Source organism: Galleria mellonella, unplaced genomic scaffold (assembly GCF_026898425.1).
Source record: "Galleria mellonella isolate WM207_F2 unplaced genomic scaffold, CSIRO_AGI_GalMel_v1 utg158, whole genome shotgun sequence".
In the NCBI taxonomy this organism is placed as follows: Eukaryota; Metazoa; Arthropoda; class Insecta; order Lepidoptera; family Pyralidae; genus Galleria; species Galleria mellonella.
The window spans coordinates 383,478-406,246 of NW_026442003.1; the positions used below are offsets into that span (position 1 = coordinate 383,478).

Below are 22,769 nucleotides of genomic sequence, written 5' to 3' on the forward strand. Positions count from 1 at the left end.
GGGCTCCATGCCGACGGGGTTTCGTTAAGAGGTAACTTCACAGATGGCGTGACAAGCCAGTTCGCACCGCACGGCGGTCAGACCAGAACTGAAGCATTGTTAGGGACATAAGGAAGGGGTCCTGCGCTTACCTGGCCTCCCCACTCCTCTTTCTCGCATTCCAGAACACTTTTATACGAACTTTCCGGACAGACCTCGTATTAGGTTTCTTTTGATAGATAGATAGATTGTAAATAAAGGTCATTCATCAAAAAGGTTTATCACCCTTTTTGATGAATTTTTTTTATTCAACTTGGAATGCCAAACAAGCTGACGGATCACCTGATGTAAAATGGTAACCGTCGCCTATAGACATGAGCAGTACTATGGACATAACAGAGTATACTGTTTCGCCCATGATACCCCCCACGCGTTGCCATTCCTGAGGACTCAGGTGTTATTCCTCTGTACCCTGTAAATTCACGCCATATTTATATTTATATCACGCCGTTTATTCTATAACTCGTATATAGCAAGAGCGTCATGACCGCTCATTATATATATATATATATATATATATATATATATATATATATATATATATGATTTTTTTTTAAGGATGAAAATGGTATGGTAACCCCGCCTGCGCTAACGGGATACGCTGGCTGAGCACCAGTGAAGGGTGATAGATGAGAATGAAAACAGGCCAGTTAGCCCATCATGATGAATTCATCAGAAATTAACCATGATAGTTTCCAGGGGGAACCGCGAGGAGGTCGACCTGGTTGGGTATATTGCTAGCAATGGGATTTTCAGTCTCCATTACTAACAATCCCTTTCCCCCCTATATAATATAATTAATTACAGATGTAAGTATAAATAAATATAGTTTGTTCCACAGAAAAAAACCGACTTCAATTGTGATAAAACTTGTTATTTGGGTCTAAAAAATAAACTACTAAACCTATTTTTAAAGTAATTTGTAAACCGATTTGAAAAAGGAATTTTACAAATCGGTTTACAACTGACAGAGTTCTTGTTGAATTCGTCGCGATGGGCTAACTGACCTGCTTCATCCTCACCTATCATCCTTCACTGGTGTCCTGCCGGTGTATACCGATAGCGCGGGTGGGGTTACCATTCCATTATCAGCCATTAAAAAAAAAAAAAACTGACGGAGTTGTGAAGTAACAAACAAAAAAAAATTGCAATCGAAATTAGAAGTTTCTTCTTTTGAAAGTCGATTGAAAATACCACATCTGTATTTTAGATTGTCCCCACCATACAAATCGTCCACGGCGTCCCACACTCCGGAGAAGTTCTCCCTAATTGATTATCAGAAGCTGCCGTCGACAAGTTTAAACGCTTTGAGCTTACAGAGGAGGGATGAATGGGTTACGTCCCAAAACGTTTATATAGCTGGCAAGATTGTTCCAGGTGGTAAGTTGAAACTATGCTACTATCAGGTCATAGGTTGATCAATAGAATTTGTCAAGTCACTGATATTTTATATATATAATATATAAATTTTGGGAGGAAAGGGATTGTTAACAATGGAGTTTGACAGCCCCATTGCTAGCAATATGCCCCTATTAGGTCTACCTCCACGTGGTTCCCCCTGGAAACCATCGTGAACAATTCTTGTTGAATTCGTCACGATGGGCTAACTGACCTGCTTCATACTCATCTATCATCCTTCACTGGTGCCCCGCCGGTGTATATCGATAGCGCTGGTGGGGTTACCATTCCATTATCACCCATTAAAAACATATACATACTGTATGTACGTATAAATATATACATAGCATTAGGAAATATGACGAAACTAGTAAAACGAAATAAAGAAATAAAATAAGTAAAGAGTAACTACAGTGAAAGAAAATGGGATTTGATTTGTCCTTTAAACGAAGCCAAAGACTGGGCGTTCCGTATAGAGAATGGTGGCGAGCTCCATATGCTCACAACCTGCACGGAGAAGGATTTGGTGTAATACACGGAGATATGAGAAGGGGTTTTTAGGCGAAAGTTATTCGAGGTAGGCGAAGCATGACTTTGCATGTCACCGAGAAATATGAATCGCTCTTTGAGGTAGTAATCTGTGAGAGAATTGAAAAGAATATAATAGAAAGAAGAGAAAGAATATGCCAATCACGGCGTCGACGGGTGCCACTTGAGCTGACTGCGAAATTTAGAAATGTGGTCGTATTTGAGGGGGAGAGGGAGACCGAGACATAGTTACATCAGGCAGATCAAGGAAGGAGTTGGTGTCGTGTCGTATCAAGAGGTGTAGAGACTCGCTGAAAATCGTAGTGAGTGGCAAGAGCTCCACCGACAAGAGCGCAGCTCTTAAATAGGATAGATAAATAGGTCGTATTTGCGAAGTCCGAATATAAATCTAATACGCAAGTTTTGGAAACAGTATCGCTTGTAGAACGTTTCCTTAAAAAGATCCTAACAATTTTTTTTTTATTCCATATATAAAACAAGACAAGAGTTTTATAAATTTCGAATAATATTCAACTAATTTTTGGTGCTGACTGTACTTTAAATTACTTTTTCTACTTTAAAAGAGATATAAATACCTACTAACAGGTAAGTACAACATATTACGTCAGCAATAACATCATTTAGAGTCGGAACAATCGTGTAAAGTAAATATGTCTTCTAAATAAATATTATTTTATCCTTAACCTCTATAGTGTGCTCTATTCTTAATAGCTCATTAGCAATAACAAAGGAAAGTGGACTTTGTAACTATAGACATTGGGTCGAAACAACCTTGCTATTATTGTCCATAGATAATGTTAATTTTTTTTAGAAAAACACTAGTTGCATATCGCGCGCGTACAGGCGCGGTATTGTAACAAGATACTGTGATAATGCGAATTGTGAATGAGTCATACCGTGTTTTATTTACTAGTTGATATAATATTTAGTGATTGTTTTTCAAGTGTAGTGCATTGGTGTTTTGTTTTTAATTTTTAATTTTTAATTTCATATAGTGCTGTGTTGTGATAAAAGATCAGGCAGTATGATTTCTGATCTTAGCCTGTTATCCTAAGGAACGAGCGTATAAAAAAAGTGATGTGAGCATTTCCCACGCGAGCGAATCTGCCATTTCACATTTCGGCGGGAATTTCGGGATAATACCTACATTTTAGTGATTACTTACGTAATATCTATAAGGATAATATTAAATATTTCAATCTATTAGCTAGTGTTGGAGTTATATTAAATACACGTATAGGATTTCTTTTATCAATCGACTTAAAAAAGAAGGTGTTTTTCAATTCAGTCGTATTTTTTATGTTTGTTACCTTATAGCTTTGTCAGAAACCGATTTGGTAAATACTTTTTTTGTATGTATATACTTTATATACTATAGAATTTCTATAATAGAAATGTTATCAAAACGGTTTAGTATTTTAAATTTTTGATCGAAATGATTGGTTTTGTGACAATTGAATTTTTTTTTTCGTGGAAACATTCTTATATTTTCCCAAAGAAATGGGAGTTGAAAAATGACAATCTTGATCCGTTACAATTAAAGTTGTTTTTTGTATGTGGGACACAATCTTTAATTGTATTTATTGTAATTGTAATTCGTTTTAGTTGTCTACCAAAAAGTGATCAGCAAAAAAAAATATCACCAAGACAGCTTTTTTTTTAAATTTCTTTCTTAGATTATATAGGTAGTGTCTCCATAGAAATGCTTCCAGAAAAACGGTTCGACTTTTTCATACAATTCTGCGTGATAAATGAAAAATAAAATGAGTGATTCCTTTATAATTTCTATATTTATTTTGTCTTATAATTTATTCTTATTTTATTTATTAAACAATAATTCCGAACCGATACGACAACATAACCTTCAAGAAAAGAGCATATTCCTTTTTAAAAGGCCGGCAGCACACCTGCAATGCCGTAGGTGTTGTGGGTGACCATGGGCGGCGGTAGTCACTTACCATCAGGTGAGCCGAATGCTCGTTTGCCCCCTGTGTTGTAAAAAAAAAAAATACGTCAAGATACATTATATATGGTACATAAGTATATAGAACACTGATAATAGAACAAGTCAGCTGATTTGACGATAAGCTGACAAAAAGTTGACCCGTTTTTGAGGCTCGATGCTCGATTTATATAATCTAGAGACATGTTTGACATGTATCTGCAATATAATTATGTAGGGGGGAAAGGGATTGTTAGTAATGGAGACTGAGAATCCCATTGCTAGCAATATACCCAACCAGGTCGACCTACTCGCGGTTCCCCCTGGAAACTATCATGGCTAATTCCTGATGAATTCATCATGATGGGCCAACTGGCCTGTTTTCATTCTCACCTATCACCCTTCACTGGTGCTCCGCCAGCGTATCCCGTTAGCGCAGGCGGGGTTATCATACCATTTTCACCCATGAAATATATATATATATATATATATATATATAATTATGTAAAATTAGAAAAATATTGTACTAAAGTACTGTATCAAAATATTTACATTTTGTTCGTACTTACGGTATCTATATCTTATCTCCGTTATTAGTGCTCGCGTAATTTTTATGGGTTTGACGTTAAAATATAATTGTTTATTACTACCAAAGAGTAGTGGATTATTTTAAATATACTGTAGGGACTTAACGCGATGGAAGATTGCAAGTAAACAGAGGGCCTACCATGAAATGTTTTCCGAAATTTCGTAGCCGAACGAAACGCAACTTTTATGTTAAAATTACATATTATATCATCGTATCAACCTTTAACTGTCCATTGTTGAACATAAGCCTCCCCTTGGGGGGGCTTGCAAATAGTTGCCACGCTTGGCACGTGGATTGGCATCCGCAGTTAGGGTTTTGAGATGTTTTAAGAGGGACGCTGCTGCCCATCCCTCGCCCTACCTTATTCGCCTCTTATTATACTCACAATGATAATGGAATGGTAACCCAGGCTGCGCTATTGGTATATGCTGGCGGGGCACCAGTGAGAGATGATACGTGACAATGAAAGCAGGTCAGTTAGCCCATCGTGATGAAATCCACTAGAATTAACTACGATGGTTTCCAGGAAAACCGCGTGGAGGTCGACCTGATAGAGAGTATAGTTAGCGATGGGTCAGTTAGACCCCATTACTGACAATCCCTTTCCCCCGGAAAGGAAAGGGTGGCCTATTCTATGGCGGGACCACGCGGCGATACATAATACATACCGTTTAAAAATATTTAAAATGTTAAAATATCGTTATAATTCCTTTGGACTTTTACGGTTGGATTTACGACAAATGATATGTTGTGCTCCATTTACTGGCTCGATTTCGGTACGAACATAATACACGAGATTGAGTCCGAAAACGTGGGGTTTCATTCATGGTAGAGCCATGATTGAAAATGGATAAACAGAACTGCATAAATGGCTAATAAATAAATGTTACTATAGTTAGTGTCCAGGAATATATACAAAACATAAATTATTTGACACATTATAAAAGATTGACATTTCTGTGTTACATTATAATATATATATATATATATATATATATATATATATAAAATAATAATGCCATATATATATATATATATATATATATATATATATATATATATATATATATATATATATATATTATTATTTTATATATATATATATATATATATATATATCATTATTATTTTATTAATTTATTTATATAGTGGCATTAATTAATTTATATATCTTATATATAAAATTCTCGTGTCACGGTGTTTGTTACCAAACTCCTCCGAAACGGCTTTACCGATATTTATGAAATTTTGTGTGCATATCGGGTAGGTCTGAGAATCGGCCAACATCTATTTTTCATACCTCTCAATGACAAGGGTGACCTTCACCAAAAAAAAAAAAAAAATTAATTTTTTTGACAAATTTTTCTATTTTTATTTTTATTATGATTTAGCATTGAAAGATACATACAACCTCAAATTTTCACCGTTTTACGATCAACGCTCTGTTTTTTAATCGCGATTTTTATAATAATAATCGGTAAAACAACGTTTGCCGAGTCAGCTAGTATAAAATAAATAAATGACAGGTTTGTAATACTTAATATTAAAATGTGAAAGTGAGTTTGTTTATTACATTATAGCGTCTTAACGACTTAACCAATCACTATGAAACTTGGTATACACGTAGATAGATAGATAGATAGATAAACACTTTATTTGAGCCATTTATGACACGTAAATTAATGAATAAAATGATACAATCTGATTATTTACATTTTTTCAAATATAAAACAACATATAAAATAAAAAATGAATATTGGAGATATGTTTACGTACTATTATATATGGGAGGGTGAAGTGTATAGGCTATGTAGCTTATAGGTTTTTCCCAGTCACGCAGACTAAGTCGCGGGTAAAAGGTAGTATTTTTATAAACTTCTATATGCCAATGTCATCTCACGACCGACTCCTACTTACACTATCAAAATGGGATAATGTTTGATGTTCTATTAAATTAATCTTTATTATAATAGATATATGGTATGATTTAGAACAAAAGAAAATTGATACAGATATATCTAGTTAGCCCCGAGAGAAATAGGCTTGGTCATAGCTGATTTTGTTGTGTTGCAGTTAAATTGGTAAATGGGGACAGTTGCGGAAATGTCTAGAAAGAATGCAGAAATTTACAATGATGGTATTTTTTTTTAATGGATGACAATTGAATGGTATCCCCGCCTGCGCTATCGGTATACACAGGCGAAGCACCAGCGATAGATGACTGATGAGGATGAAAGCAGGTTGATTAGCCCATCGTGACGAATTCAACTAGAATTAGCTACGATGGTTTCCGGGGGAACCACGTGGAGGTTGACTTGACAGGGTATATTGCTAGTAATGGGGCTATTTGATCCCATTACTAACAATCTCTTCCCCCTGGTAATTTATTATTGTAATGATAACCGTTTACTGTCCACTGTTGAATGTAGGTCTTCCCCATAAGGGGTGTTTTGCCAGTAGTTGTCACGCTTGGCAGGCGTATTGGCAACCGCTTTAGATATGTTTTAATAGGGACTCTGCTGCCCATCTTCCGCCCTCCTGGGGTAGGGATTGTTAGTAATGCGGACTATCAGTCCCATTGCTAGCAATATACCCTATCAGGTCGACCTCCACGTGGTTCCCCCTGGAAACTATCGTGACTAATTTATCATTGAATTCGTCACGATGGGCTAACTGCTAGCTTTTCATCCACGTATACCGATAGTGCAGGCAGGGTTTTATTTTTATTTTTTTAATGGATGATAATGGAATGGTAACCCCACCCGCGCTATCGGTATACACCGGTGGGGCACCAGTGAAGCATGATAGGTGAGTATGAAGCAGGCCAGTTAGCCCATCGTGACGAATTCAACAAGAATTGTTCGCGATGGTTTCCAGGGGGAACTACGTGGAGATCGATCTAATAAGGCATATTGCTAGCAATGGGGCTGGCAAACTCCATTACTAACAATCCCTTTCCCCCCGTGCAGGTGGGGTTACCATGCCATTTTCACCCATAAAAAACCAAACTGCTCACCCATTGTTATACCTATAAATCATAGCGGCTTGATAATAATTCATGCGTAAATACATCGGAAACAGCTGACAACTGACAACTGCAGTGGTATTGTAATTTATTTCTATACTAGCGGCGCGTCCTAACTTCGCACGCATGGACATTTTTACATTTTTGAATTCATCATGATGGGCTAACTGGCCTGTTTTCATTCTCATCTATCACCCTTCACTGGTGCTGCAGCGTATCTCATTAGCGCAGGCGGGGTTACCGTACCATTTTCACCCATCAAAAAAAAAAAACGGTATGTATTATGTAAATTTAACATAAAATTTAGCGTTTCGTTTGGTCACAAAATTTTTAAAAATACTTTACGGATGGTCCCTCAGATTCTCAGATTGGCCCTATAGAAATTTTATAAAAATCGGTCCAGTAGTTTCGTTTATATGTATATATATATATATATATATATATATATATATATATATATATATATATATATATATATATATCGTATATATATATATCGGATTTTGTAACAATTGAAGTCTTTTTTATTTTTGTGTGTATGTTATGTGATATCTCCACAATTATGATTTAATCATAAAATAATAAAAACATAAAACACACAGTATATCCTTTCATTTAAAAAAAGAATTTTCCAAATCGGTTAAGAACTGATGGAGTTATAAGGTAACATATAAGGGAGAGCGACGGATGGCAGCAGCGTCCCTATTAAAACATCTCTAAAAGCCTAACCGCGGTTGCCAACCCGCCTGCCAAGCGTAGCACCTACTGGCAAAACAATCCTTATGGGGAAGGCTTCTGATTCACCAGTGGACAGTAACTGGCTGAAATAATAATAATAATAATTGCACAGACACAACCAGGTAGCCAAAATACTCCATCAAGAGCTAGCTCTGAAGTACGGCCTCGCGAATGAGAGGTTGCCGTACTACAAGTACGAGCCCCAGCCGGTCCTCGAAAGCGACAGCGTCAGGCTCTACTGGGATCGATCCATCATCACGGACAGAACAGTTCTTGCGAACAAACCTGATGTCGTGGTGATGGATCGGTTACTCTCGAGAGTGGTGGATGTCACCATACCGCATGACGAGAACCTCGTGAAAGCCGAAACTGAGAAAAAGAGAAGATATCTCGACCTGGCTCACGAGGTGACCGAAATGTGGGGGGTGACGTCCACCGAAATCATTCCAATCGTTATGTCGGTGAACGGTTTTATCCCAACCAGTCTGGAACAACATCTCAGACGGTTGGCATTCCGAGGCGGCTCACTCCCGGGAAAGATGCAGAAAGCGGTGCCTTTAGATTCTGTCCGCATTGTACGCCGGTTTCTCTCCCTGGGGCCCTGAACCCCGGTCGACTGTGCTTCTGCCGGGGGTTAGTTTACCATCGCCTCTCCTTAAGAGGGGAGACGTGAATTTTCTAGAAATTAAAAAAAATATAACCGAACCGAGAACCCATTTTTTTTAAATGGTTTAGAAAAAAAAAACAGTTCGTCTTTGTTCTTTATGGTGACATGCCTGCAACATACAGGTACATTTATGAGGTCACAGTACCACATGTCGTAATTTGCAATATGATATCGACGTAATCTGCTGATACCGGTTGTTTTGTGACCTCGATCGTGGGTTTGATTCTAGAATTTGTTTGTCTGTCTTTAAATTGATTTACATACGTCTTAATATAATTATTACAGTTTTATTAATCTTATTAAAAAAAATTTTATACATCTTGGAATGGCAAACAAGCTAACGGCCCGCCTGATGGAAAGTGGTAACCGTCGCCTATAGACATGAGCAGTACCATGGACATAACCGAGATACTGTTTCGCCCATGATACCCCCCATGCGTTACCATTCCTGAGGACTCATGTGTTATTCCTCTGTACCCAGTAAGTTCACTGCTATATCCCACCCTTCAAACCGAAACACAGCCATGCGAACACAACTGCTTCACGGTTGTAACACGAATGAGACAGAGGTGCCCAAGCAAACGACTTTTGTACAAAGTCTCCCTCTGGTACTATTTTCCTATTACTAAATTATTTCCTACTACTAAAAGCGACGCATATAAAATAGGTAGCAAAAAATAAAATATGAATATATAGATACAGTGATCGCTCTATATAAGCAACATTCTTTATATTTTACTTATTGTACTCAGCTTAGTTAGTAAAAGTTAGTAAAAGTTTGGCCACAGCAGAATATCAGTGTTTTGCTCTTTTAAGGGCAAAGCAATAAACTGAGCTGTGACCATTTTGTGTTACTATGGCACACGCATGAAGGAATGTTAACAAAGGAGATTGTTAGATTATGTATTTTGTTTTTGTATTTTTGTTTTTTTATTTGTGCTTTTTTTATTTTTATTCTTTTGTCTCTTTTGCTGTGTATTACGTGTATGTTTTTTTTTATTGTAATTTGTGTGCTGTAAGTAATGCAAATAAATTGTCTATCTATCTATCTATCTAAAATAAATAAGTAAAAATATTTCACAGACGGTAAGTATTTTTATACTCCTTTTTTTCCTGTAAGCAACTATTCCCAATAAGAAATGTTTTTATTGAAATTGTTTCAAATGAGTTGCTTATATGGAGCGTTCACTGTATTACATGTTAATGATAACAGAATTATGTGGGAAGTATCATTATAAGTAGTAATCATAGATAAAGATATTAAATTTGTTCGCAGTACAGTATATTATAAAGTTGAGACGCTGCCGTCGATTTCGAGACGTCATTTCTTGAAACTTATCTTTAAAAATCTTATCTCTGTCTCATTCGTGTTTCAACGGTAAAGCAGTTGTGTTCGCATGGCTGTGTTTCGGTTTGAAGGGTGGGATATGGCGTGAATTTACAGGGTACAGAGGAATAACACCTGAGTCCTCAGGAATGGCAACGCATGGGGGGTATCATGGGCGAAACAGTATACTCTGTTATGTCCACGGTACTGCTCATGTCTATAGGCGACGGTTACCGCTTTCCATCAGGTGGGCCGTCAGCTCGTTTGCCATTCTAAGTTGTGTAAAAAAAAAACATTAGATAATATTACTAACAATCTCTTCTAGTATCAGCGGGCAGTATTTAATATTTCTACATAATAAATGTTTAAATTATGCTACAGGTGAATGACCCCGATGATACAAGTTTAGACCGCGCATTTGTTTACTTTGCACCTCAAAGAGAAATGATCCGAGCCAATCCCTTTTTGTCTGTACACGAGCTTCTTAAAATAAAGTGTTTACTCAATTATCAATAACTAGCTATCCCCACCGGCTTCTAACGGATAGATAGTAGAAAAATGAATTAGTATTTGATTGTACTGTGGTTGCCAACCTGCCTGCCAAGCGTAGCAACAATTCTTTTTTTGGTGGATGCTAATGGAATGGTAACCCGGGCTGCGCTAACGGGATACGTTGGCGGGGCACCAGTGAAGGGTGATAGATGAGAATGAAAACAGGCCAGTTAGCCCATCATGATGAATTCATCAGGAATTAACCATGATAGTTTCCAGGGGGAACCGCGAGGAGGTCGACCTGGTTGGGTATATTGCTAGCAATGGGATTTTTAGTCTCCATTATTAACAATCCCTTTCCCCCCAGCGTAGTAACTATTGGTAAGGGGGATGCTTATGTTCAGCGATGGACAGTTAAAGGCCATACTAAATATGCAAAAGTAAAGAAGAACAATATGTGTATGTATGCCTTTCAACACATCACATCTGTCCTTCATAGACTTTCTGTTCTTACCTAATGGTTAGCTGGTGGGGGGAAAGGGATTATTAGTAATTAGGTCTAATAGCCTCATGGCTAGTAATTTACACTGAAAGGTCGACCTCCACGCGGTTCCCCCTGGAAACCATCATGATTAATTCTTGTCGAATTCATCATGGTGGGCCAACTGACCTGCATTCATTCTCACCTACCATCTTCCACTGGTGCCTTGTCGGTGTATACCAATAGCGCGGGCGGGGTAACCATTTCATTTTCACCCATTAAAAAAAAAAAAAGTTATAATACTATAATGTCCAGCAACGCGCCATAGATTAATAATTGTCTTTACACAGATAACCTTCATTTGTCTTAATCATAGATTAAACATATTAGCATAGATAATCAGACGTAGATTATAAATTAGGTCGAACAATTTTATTACGGTGATAGGCGAATAGTAATATTTTACGAATTTGTGTATTTTTTCTTTTATACTAGCAGTCCGGCCCGGCTTCGCACGGATAGAGAGAATTTTCGAAAATCATGTATATAGTCCTTTTAATGTAGCTTTCTATAAAAGATTTTTGTTTTTTAAATCGGTCGAGTAGTTTTTGTTTATTTGTTTTTTATTTACTAGTAGTTTCCCTCGGCTTTGCTTCTAACTATGTAGTTTCTATATATCATTCCCATTGGAACTCTCCATGAATCCGGTCTTATATTGTATTATATGCTTAAATGATAATCACGTACCTAATACCTTCATAAGTGGGGTAAGGGATTGTTAGTAATGGAGACTGAGAATCCCATTGCTAGCAATATACCCAACCAGGTCGACCTGCTCGCGGTTCTCTCTGGAAACTATCATGGTTAATTCCTGATGAATTCATTATGATGGGCTAACTGGCCTGTTTTCATTCTCATCTATCACCCTTCACTGGTGCTCCGCCAGCGTATCCCGTTAGCGCAGGCGGGGTTACCATACCATTTTCACCCACCAAAAAAAATTACCTTCATAAAGTTTCAGCCAATACAACTGATCGGTTATTTTATAACATTTTATATGTGATTCTTTAGAATGATATATATTTTTTTATTTATGAACCGATTGAAGTAAAGTAAACATTAAATGTTAAAATCAAAAGACGTTACGATGCGGAAAAATTGTATGAGGCTCGAGTAAGTTATTGAGTGTTCGTAAATTGTTCATATTAGGAGCGACCTTGTACATGCACAAGTATGCTTTGACCCACCCTACATATAATGTTATGTTATCAAAACGAATTTGTAAACTCCCTGTCACAAACAAGAACAACTTTTGCACAGCATTTTCAAATAAACACGTTCATGAACTCTTGATATATATATATATATATATATATATATATATATATATATATATATAATGTAAATTATGTTTTATTATTATATTATTATTATGTAGATTATACATATATATAATGTAAAAATTTAATTATGTAGTTTATATAATATTTATTAATGTGATCGCTGCGCCCTTCCAGGGTTCATGTTTGATTCTATACTTTTAGTAAATTAAGACCAATATTGTTACAACATGTAATAGCAATAAATAAATGAATAAATGTCTTGCTCTTGGTCTTACGAGGATACAGAGATAATCTTAAGAAGCGCACTGTGTCCCCCTGGTGACTACAATCCCTATTGGTTTACAAATAAAAACAATTTTAGTATTAATACATTTGTTTTAACATATCACAGAGTAAGCCATAATATTCTGAATACCCTCTTGACAATTTTAACAACACTACAATCGATATCTCTAATATATAAAATTCTCGTGTCGCGGTGTTTGTTACCAAACTCCTCCGAAACGGTTTCACCGATTTTTATGAAATTTTGTGTGCATATTGGGTAGGTCTGAGAATCGGCCAACATCTATTTTTCATACCCGTCAATGGTAAGGGTGAACGAACCCAAATTTTTTTTTTAATTTTTTTTATTTTTATTTTATTATAATTTAGCATTGAAAAATACATACAAATTCTAATTTTCACGCTTTTACGATCAACCCCTGTTGTTTAATCGCGATTTTTATATGCCGCAATAGGGTTGCAAGATGACAATCGAATATAATAATTGTAGTAGGATATATTTTCATGTATAGTTCTAGAAATAATGTATATGGTAAAACAACGTTTGCCGAGTCGGCTAGTTTTATGTATATAAATTAGGACAATAATAAATTTAAACCGTTGTAATTCTAAATAAGCAATTATAACGTTAATATTTTTGAATAGCCTAGTTACTAAGTTTTAATTCTATAAATTACATCTAATCGGTAATATAAAATTAAATGAATTTAAAGTTTAATAAATCATAACGGTACTTAGTAAAACTACACAGAGACCGATGCGTTCCCTTCCGTGTCTGTCGAGCGACTGAACCGCCTTTTGCTCGTTGTCTAATACTTGCTTTCCGCTTACGGCGTGGCGGATGTTGTAGTGGGGAGAAATTAATCAATTTCTTGACTGTTTTTTTTTTACACGACGATAACACAAATGACAGCTCCGCAAACGTATACCGTTAGCGCAGGCGGGATTACCATACCATTTTCACCCATAAAAAAAAAAAAAACAAATGACAGAGTTATGGGGTAGTTAACCAACATAAAAAAATGCAATCGAATTGGGAACCTCCTTTATTAAAGTCGGTTGAAAATTAGAAATGGACAGTTTATAACATAACATAATCTTTTATGATAGAGGATTAAAAAAAACAAATTAATAAATATGAACCTTAAAGACACTGGAATTCTGTTACACTTAGTGTTGGCTTTATCAAAAATCTAAACAATTTTGAACTCTATACGCAATGGAACAAGATTCACAAATATCAGCAAGAACGAAGAAGACAGAGAAGTCCGAAAGGCGGAGATCCAGTATATTCTCTCTGTTAAAATTCCAAAAGAAGTTAACCAGACAATTCTCGGAGCCGTCGCATCTGGGGCCGTTGAAACTGAACAGGAAGTATTCCGTGGACTCCGCAATTTTGTCGGATTATAAGGGAACGAATGGAGCGTGGAAGAACAGCGTCGTCGCAAACGATGCCTTATCTAATAGCGAACAAGGTTGGTTTTACAATAAATTTATGAATTAGATTTTTCTTTCTTTAAATACTAGCGTTCTCTCCGGCTTCGTACGGATAGATAGATAGGAAGATTTAATTAACATTTGATATTAACTTTAATTGGCAAATTTTTAATACTTTGGGTTACATTATTGTATTTTTTGTACGGATCTCTATTTTTTTTTTAATATATTATATAGCCCATGTTAGACGCTAATAATATAGCTGTCTATAGGTGAATGAAATTTTAAAATCGGTCGAGTAATTTTTTAAGTTTATCCATTACATACAAAAATTAAAAATTATGTTTCAAACAAAAAGAACCGACTTAATTGTGGTAAAACCAATTTTTTTTTATCTAAAAATTAAACTATTGTATCGATTTTGATAAAATTTCCACGGGACCAATCTGTAAGTATACCCTTTCAGATAAAAAAAGAATTACCCAAATTGGTTCACAACTGACGGAGTTATGAGGTGACAAACATAAAAAAAATACAACCGAATACTTTTTGAAGTTGGTTAAAAAGTCCAATCCTTCCTCTTTGTAATATTAGTATAGAAATATATATATTTAATTAATAATTCACAAAAAGTGTCTGTCAATTTAAGTATACCTTTGATTAACTCTCCGGTGATGTAAAACACCGATAACAAAACATATTAATCTGAGTGACGGCGCGGCGGCGGTAGGCTTGCCGCCTTGCATGTTTTATACCAACATGCTCGACGAAATGTGGGCCACTCGAGTGTTACGTTTACCACAATGGTGGCGGTCGACAAATGTCTCTACCCTATTTTTTTTAATGGAATAGTAACCCCACCCGCGCTATCGGTATACACCGGCGGGGCACCAGTGATGGATAATAGATGAGGATGGAGCAGGTCAGTTAGCCCACCGTGACGAATTCAACAAGAATTGTTCACGATGGTTTCCAGAGGGAACCACGTGGAGGTTGACCTGATGGGGTGTATTGCTAGCAATGGGTTCATTAGACCCCATTAGTAATATAAAATACGTATAATAGATATTTCACATATATAAAAATTCGAACTAGCGACTGGTGGCCAGTATATAACAACTAACAATCCCCCCCCCCCCCCCCCCCCACCGACAACCGTATTAGGAATTGTTCTTGAATAATATATATATATATATATATATATATATATATATATATATATATATATATATATATATATATATATATATATATATATATATATATATATATATAATAGTACGGCTTACTTTACATTGGATATAGAATCTATTGATTAATCTTATAAATAATTATTTATTTACATTCATCTATTTTATTTTAGGGTTCCCTACCAAAATGGTTTTTTTTTATACAACTTAGAATGACAAACAAGCTGACGGCCCACCTGATGAAAAGTGGTAACCGTCGCCTATACACATGAGCAGTACCATGGACATAACAGAGTATACTGTTTCGCCCATGATACCCCCCATGCGTTGCCATTCCTGAGGACTCAGTTGTTATTCCTCTGTACCCAGTAAATTCACGCCATATCCCACCCTTCAAATCGAAACACAGTCATGCAAACACAACTGCTTCACGGTTGAAACACGAATGGTACAGAGGTACCCAAGCAATCGACTTTTGTACAAAGTCTCCCTCTGGTGTGACTTTCACCGTCTGTCCGTCCGTCCGCTGATTACAGTACTGAGATGTACTCAGCGGCTAATAATGCTGTGTGATTTGAAGTTATACATGTAAATTCCCATAACTCCGTCAGTTGTAAACCGATTTGGGAAATTATTTATCTGAAAGGTTATACGTACAGATTGGTTTAATGGAAATTTTATCAAAACCTATTTAGTAGTTTTATTTTTAAATTACAATAACTTTTCTTTTTGTCACAATGGAAGTTGATTAGGGGGAAAGGGATTGCTAGTAATGAGATCTAAGAGCCCCATTACTAACAATATACCCTGTCAGGTCGACCTGTGAGGGATGATAGGTGAGGATGAAAAGGCAGGTCAGTTAGCCCATCGTGACGAAATCCACAAGAATTAACCATGATGGTTTCAAGCGTTAACCGCGTGGTCTACCTGATAGGGTATATTGCTAGCAATGGAATTGTTAGATCTTCATTCCTAACTATCCCTGCCTCCTTCCTCTGTAGAGTTGAATTGCTAATTTTTTTTTGTCTGTCTATTGTTGACTAGTTATAGTACATTATTGCAGCGGCCAGCAACTGAGGCATTGATGGACGAACGTACAAAAATTGGGCCAAGGCGTAGCCGAGGCACACACACGTGAGTCCATCAATGCCTAGTTGTGGCCAAGGCTTGTATAGTACTTTTCTCAAACAATGCGCGGAAATCAAAAACACAATTTTACTTTTCAAGTTCAATGACGAATAACGAACAATAATAATTTTTCACGCGCCATAATGTTCCTTTGTTTTTTTTTTCAATAAACAGCTTTCTATTTGCAAACCAGTTCGAAATTTAAATAAAACCTTTTATTAGTTACTTCCTTGGTAGCCATGTTTCGAAGGAAAAGGTCATCTATTTTTAAATTACAGGACAGATATGAGTTTACATAGTAATTTATCTGGCCGCAAACCACGACAGATATGGATTTTCATACAACTTTTGCAGGCCGTTGCCCGCATGTATCTGGCCAGTACGGCAATTTTGATTTATCTCTAAGAAGATTGTCAAAATAATGCTCACCTTTCCAAGCATGTTTGAGAAAAAGAAATTTGCCTGTTTGGGCATATGGCTGTAATATGTGCGTTTAATATGGCTATATTATAATAAACTGCTAGATTTTAGTGCTATTTTTTTATATGTAAAAGAGTGTAAAGTTCACAAATTTTATTGTGAATGCAGCAACTTTGAAAAAACCTTTCAAAGAGAGTGGGGGTTTTTACAAATACAGTGGTACCTCGATATACGAGTGTTGGGGGGAAGGGATTGTTAGTAATGGGGTCTAATGAACCCATTGCTAGCAATATACTATCAGGTCGACCTTCACGTGGTTCCCCCTGGAAACCATAGTGAACAATTCTTGTTGAATTCGTCACAATGGGCTAACTGACCTGCTTCATCCTCACCTATCATCCTTCACTGGTGTCCCGCCAATGTATGTTAATTGTTCACGATGGTTTCCAGGGGGAACCACGTGGAGGTCGACCTGATAGGGGCATATTGCTAACAATGTCGAACTCCATTGCTAACAATCCCTTTCCCCCGACTTCAGACATTAACACTTAACAAAGACAACTGAGGTGGTTTTATGGGAGTACCGATTAATGGCATTTTAATTAATTTCAATGGGGAAAATTGCTTTTAGACACGAGCAGTTTGACATACGAGAAAGGTTACGGCACGAAATGAAACTCGTATGTTTCGTAAACACACATTGTATTTTTATGTAATAACTGCCGGTTTTTACTTACGTGTAATCACGTGTCAGGATCGCGCTCGCATCACAGCCGCTCATGATTAAGGATCACGACTTGATCCCAAAACTAGTCGAGCTTTCTCGATCTAATTAGACGTAAGTTAAATTGGTAGTTATTATATTAAAATACAAATGTCTTTATTGTGGACTAGCTATTTGCACCCTACTTCGACCGCGTGGATTTCAGAAGTAGCAGAACTAATTAAAAAGAACATTTTTTTTTTTATAGATGAAAATGGTATAATGGTATAACCCCGCCTGCGCTAACGGGATACGCTGGCGGAGCACCAGTGAAGGGTGATGGATGAGAATGAAAACAGGCCAGTTAGCTTATCATGATGAATTAATTCATCAGGAATTAACCATGATAGTTTCCAGGGGGAACCGCGAGGAGGTCGAACTGGTTGGGTATATTGCTAGCAATGGGATTCTCAGTCTCCATTACTAACAATCCCTTTCCCCCCAAAAGAGCACTATTAGATAGTATACCAAGATAAAACATTCCAGATTTTAAGTTAGATCTCCAGGAATACAACTGTGAAAATCGCATCCAATTTGGTGCAGTAGGTTTCGCGTGATGAACACACCCTGCGTTAAAGGTATACCCTGGCGGGGCACCAGTTAGGGACGGTGGGTGAGGATGAAAGCGGGTCACTTAGCGCATCGTGATGAATACATCTGGAATGGAGCAACATGCTATCCAGAGGGGCTACGTGAAGATCGATCTGTTTATTCGATGACCCATTACTGACAATCTCTTCCTTCCCTGCTTTGGAGGGGACGTAAAGTCGTTATTCGGTAAACCACATCAGGGGCCTTCATATACAATGAAGGCGATCTAGAAACTGTTGACAGTAGATGACGCCACTCTCGTAGTAGTTGTAGTATTTGCTAGTGTTTTCGCTAACCGCACTCATCTCCCTATAGAGTTAGCTGGTGCAGCGTCAGACTCCGACAGCGAAGGTTCCAGAGTGGGGATGCAAGAGCAGAAGGAAGACATGGTGAGCAGGAAGCAGGAGATCCTCTCCAGGATCGAGAGGGTCTATGTGGAGGATCCTGACCGGGAGATCGGTGCGGTGAGTGTAATATACTACTGTTTTGTTACTTCACTCTATCCCAGTTGTATACATACTATAAAGACTATAGGCGACGATTACCACTTCCCATCAGTTAAGCCGTTATCTTGTTTACTATTACAGGGCATAACACCTCAATGTTAAAAAAGAGAAGTAACTCATGAGAAGTACCTTGGTTGCTACTCTGTTCTGTGATGTCTATGGTATACTGTTCATGTCTATAGGCGACAGTTGCCATTTCCCATCACGTGGACCATCAGCTTGCTTCCTATTTTTTTATGCAACTTAGAATGGCAAACAAGCTGACGGCCCACCTGATTGAAAGTGGTAACCGTCGCCTATAGACATGAGCAGTACCATGCACATAACAGAGTATACTGTTTCGCCCATAATACCCCCCATGCGTTGCCATTCCTGAGGACTCAAGTGTTATTCATCAGTACCCTGTAAATTCATTGCCATATCCCACCCTTCAAACCGAAATAAGCCATTCAAAAACAAGGCGTGAAAGAGCGACCTGATCAGCGTGTATTGCTAGCAATTGGGGAACGTCCTTATTACTAACAATCCCTTTCCCCTTCCATAGACGACGATTGTCACTTTTTGTTTTTTTTTTAATGTGTGATAATGGAATGGTCACTCCACCTACGCTATCGGTATACGCTGGCAGGGCACCAGTGAGGGATGATGAATGACGATGAAAGCAGGTCAGTTAGCTCATCGTGACGAATTCCACTAGAATTAGCCACGATGGTTTCCAGGGAGAGCCCCGTGGAGGTCGATCTGATAGGGTCTACTGCTGGCAATGTGTCAGTTAAACCCCATTACTAATAATCCTTTTCTCCTCGACGGTTATCACTTACCATCACATTGCTTGACAGCTTCTTTTCTACTCTAATTGCCAAGATGTATAAAGAGCACCATCCACCTTCCACAGGCAGGAGAATTGGTCGAGGAGGTGGCAGAAGAGAACAAGTCTCTGCTGTGGTTCCTGCTGAAGCAGGTCCGCCCCGGCATGGACCTCAGCAAGGTGGTGCTGCCGACTTTCATACTGGAGCCCAGGTCGTTCCTGGACAAGCTGTCTGATAACTATTACCATGCGGATTTGTTGGGACAGTAAGTATCTGTAATGTAATAATGAAGGTTTTTTTTTTAATGGATGATAATGGAATAGTAACCCCGTCTGCGGTAACGGTATACGCTGGCGGGGCACCAGTGAGAGATGTTATGTGAGGATGAAGTAGGTCAGTGAGCCTATCGTGATAAATTTTACAAGATTCACGATGATTTCCAGGGAAACCACGTGGAGTTGCTAGCATCATGTAGTTTAGGCCGCTTTGTTTTACGTTGAAGTTCCTTAGAAACCTAAACCTTTCCCAGGGCACAAAGCATGGAAGACCCGTACCAAAGGTTCAAGTGTGTGCTGAGGTGGTACCTGTCAGGGTTGTACAGGAAGCCCAAGGGTCTGAAGAAGCCGTACAACCCGGTGCTGGGCGAGACCTTCAGGTGTTGCTGGAAGCATCGCAACACGGACACCTACACGTATTATATTGCTGAACAGGTAGATTCTTTGATTTTTTTTTATGCAACTTAGAATGGCAAACAAGCTGACGGCCCACCTGATGGAAAGTGGTAACCGTCGCCCATAGACATGAGTAGTGCCATGGACATAACAGAGTATACTGTTTCGCCCATGGTACCCCCCATGCGTTGCCATTCCTGAGGACTCAGGTGTTATTCCTCTATACCTTACTCTATTACCCTTCAAACTGAAACACAGACATGCAAACACAACTGCTTCACGGTAGATACACGAATGGGTCAGAGGTGTCCAAACAAACTATTTTTTACAAAGTCTTCCTCTGGTCCCTAATTTATTTGTATCAGGCATTAACTCTTCACTGCTGAACATAGCCTCCCCCATAAAGGGGGTTTTGCCAGTAGTTGCCACGCTTGACAAGCGGGTTAGGTCTTTGGTGATGTTTTAAAAGAGACTGCTGCCCATCCCTCGACCATAAGTTTGCTTAGTCACCTCTTACGACACCCACGGAACAGGAAAGGGTGGCCCTTTCTACGCCGGGACCACACGGCATCTGAAAGGATTATACCTTCTGATTGGCCTCATGGAAAATTTATCAAAACCGGTTCCAGTAGTGTATTTTTTATATAATTTTTTTCTTTTTAATTTTACTACAATCGAAGATGGTGGTGTTTTTTTTTTTGGTGGAATAACTTATCTTAAATTGTTTTATTTTTCTAGGTGTCCCACCATCCGCCCGTGTCGGCGTTCTACGTGTCCAACAGAAAGGAAGGATACGTCATAGAGGGCAGTCTACTCGCCAGATCGAAGTTTTATGGTGAGTTCCCAGTAGAAAAAAAATTGTTCGAAATATAAATACAGTGTGAGCCTGGTCGATGAGCTCCCTATAATATGGTTGAACATAACGATGGATGGTTCATTCGTCATACTCGTGAACGGTTTTTTTGATGAGTGAGAATGGAATGGTAATCCTGCTTGTGCTATCGATATAAGCTAGTGGAATACCAGGAAGAGATGATAGGTGATGATGAAAATGGGTCAGTGGGCTCATTGTGATGAATACACCTGGAATTCATCACGATTGTTTCCAGTGGAGACCACAGGGAGGTCGACCTGGTCGAGTATATTGCTAGCAATATGGCTTTTAGGGCTCCATTACTAATAATTCCTTCCCCCCCCCCCCCTCTAGAAACGATGGGATGGTCACACAATTTCATTGAGTTCCACTGAAACATGAAGATTAAACCATACGGTTTATTTGTCATCAGGTAACTCGACGTCGGCCATCTTGGAGGGGTGCGCGAGGGTCCACCTGCTGGGCTGGGGGGAGACGTACGTGACCACCGCGCCCTACGCTCACTGCAAGGGCATCGTTATTGGCACACTCAGCATGGAGCTCGGCGGGAAGGTAGGTGGCGACTTGTCTGATATAGTTATTAGGTATAGGTATTATGGATACCGATCCGATATCTATATATTGGGCTCCACTGTACATTTATTTATTTATTCATTAGTACAAATATGTGTACATGGCGGACTTAATGCTAAAAGCATTCTCTCCCAGTCAACCATAGGGAAGTGTCAGAATACTCGAATGCGGTACTACTAATTATTGATATACATACATACTAAAATTACATATATAAACGAATAAATATATATGAATAACAGATATACTTACACATATATGATATATACTATATTATACACGAATTTGGGAATAATATAAAGCATTTACTGCTCGGATAAAGTAAAAAAGTGAGCGTGAACGCTTTTTTTGAAAGACGGTTTAGTCGGTAGTCTCTTAATGGCATCAGGAAGCGCGTTCTAGAGTCGTGAAGAATGTAGGAGAAAAGAGTTTAAAGCGAAACCAGTACGGGGTTGAGAGGGGAAAGATAGTTGGAGAGTATTACTGGAACGAAGGTTACGATCGTGAGTTTCAAAAAGATACTGGAATTTACTCCTTTGACATTGATGGCGGTCGGATATCTAGTTTCGAATATGTCAAAAGTCTGTTATCCAATATCCTGTTATTATATATAATATAATATTATATATATATATATATATATATATATATATATATATATATATATATATATATATATATATATATATATATATATATATCCGTCAGCTTGTTTGCCATTCTAAGTTGTATAAAAAAAAATAAGTTTGTGTTCTTTTTCTATGCAGGTTCACATAATATGTTCGGACACGGGCTACCAGGCAGACATAGAATTTAAGCTAAGGGTGAGTGCTGTGATTTTTTTTAATTTTACCCACAACTAAAAAAAAATAATTAAAAAATATTTTTAAACAACCCTTTAAATACTCTGCACAATTTGCCAATGCTGGACT

At 37.8% G+C, this 22,769-nt stretch overlaps 1 protein-coding gene across 2 annotated transcripts in view; it reads left to right on the forward strand.

Moving 5' to 3' along the window:
• LOC113517976 (oxysterol-binding protein-related protein 8) overlaps positions 1 to 22,769 on the forward strand; it is a 47,368-nt gene that overhangs the window by 19,396 nt on the left and 5,203 nt on the right. For both annotated transcript variants that reach the window (XM_052892368.1, XM_052892369.1), the window contains exons 10-15: positions 18,720 to 18,868; positions 19,806 to 19,984; positions 20,249 to 20,429; positions 21,129 to 21,225; positions 21,677 to 21,816; positions 22,605 to 22,661. In XM_052892368.1, coding sequence (XP_052748328.1) covers positions 18,720 to 18,868; positions 19,806 to 19,984; positions 20,249 to 20,429; positions 21,129 to 21,225; positions 21,677 to 21,816; positions 22,605 to 22,661 — 803 coding nt within the window. The remainder of the gene's footprint in view (positions 1 to 18,719; positions 18,869 to 19,805; positions 19,985 to 20,248; positions 20,430 to 21,128; positions 21,226 to 21,676; positions 21,817 to 22,604; positions 22,662 to 22,769) is intronic.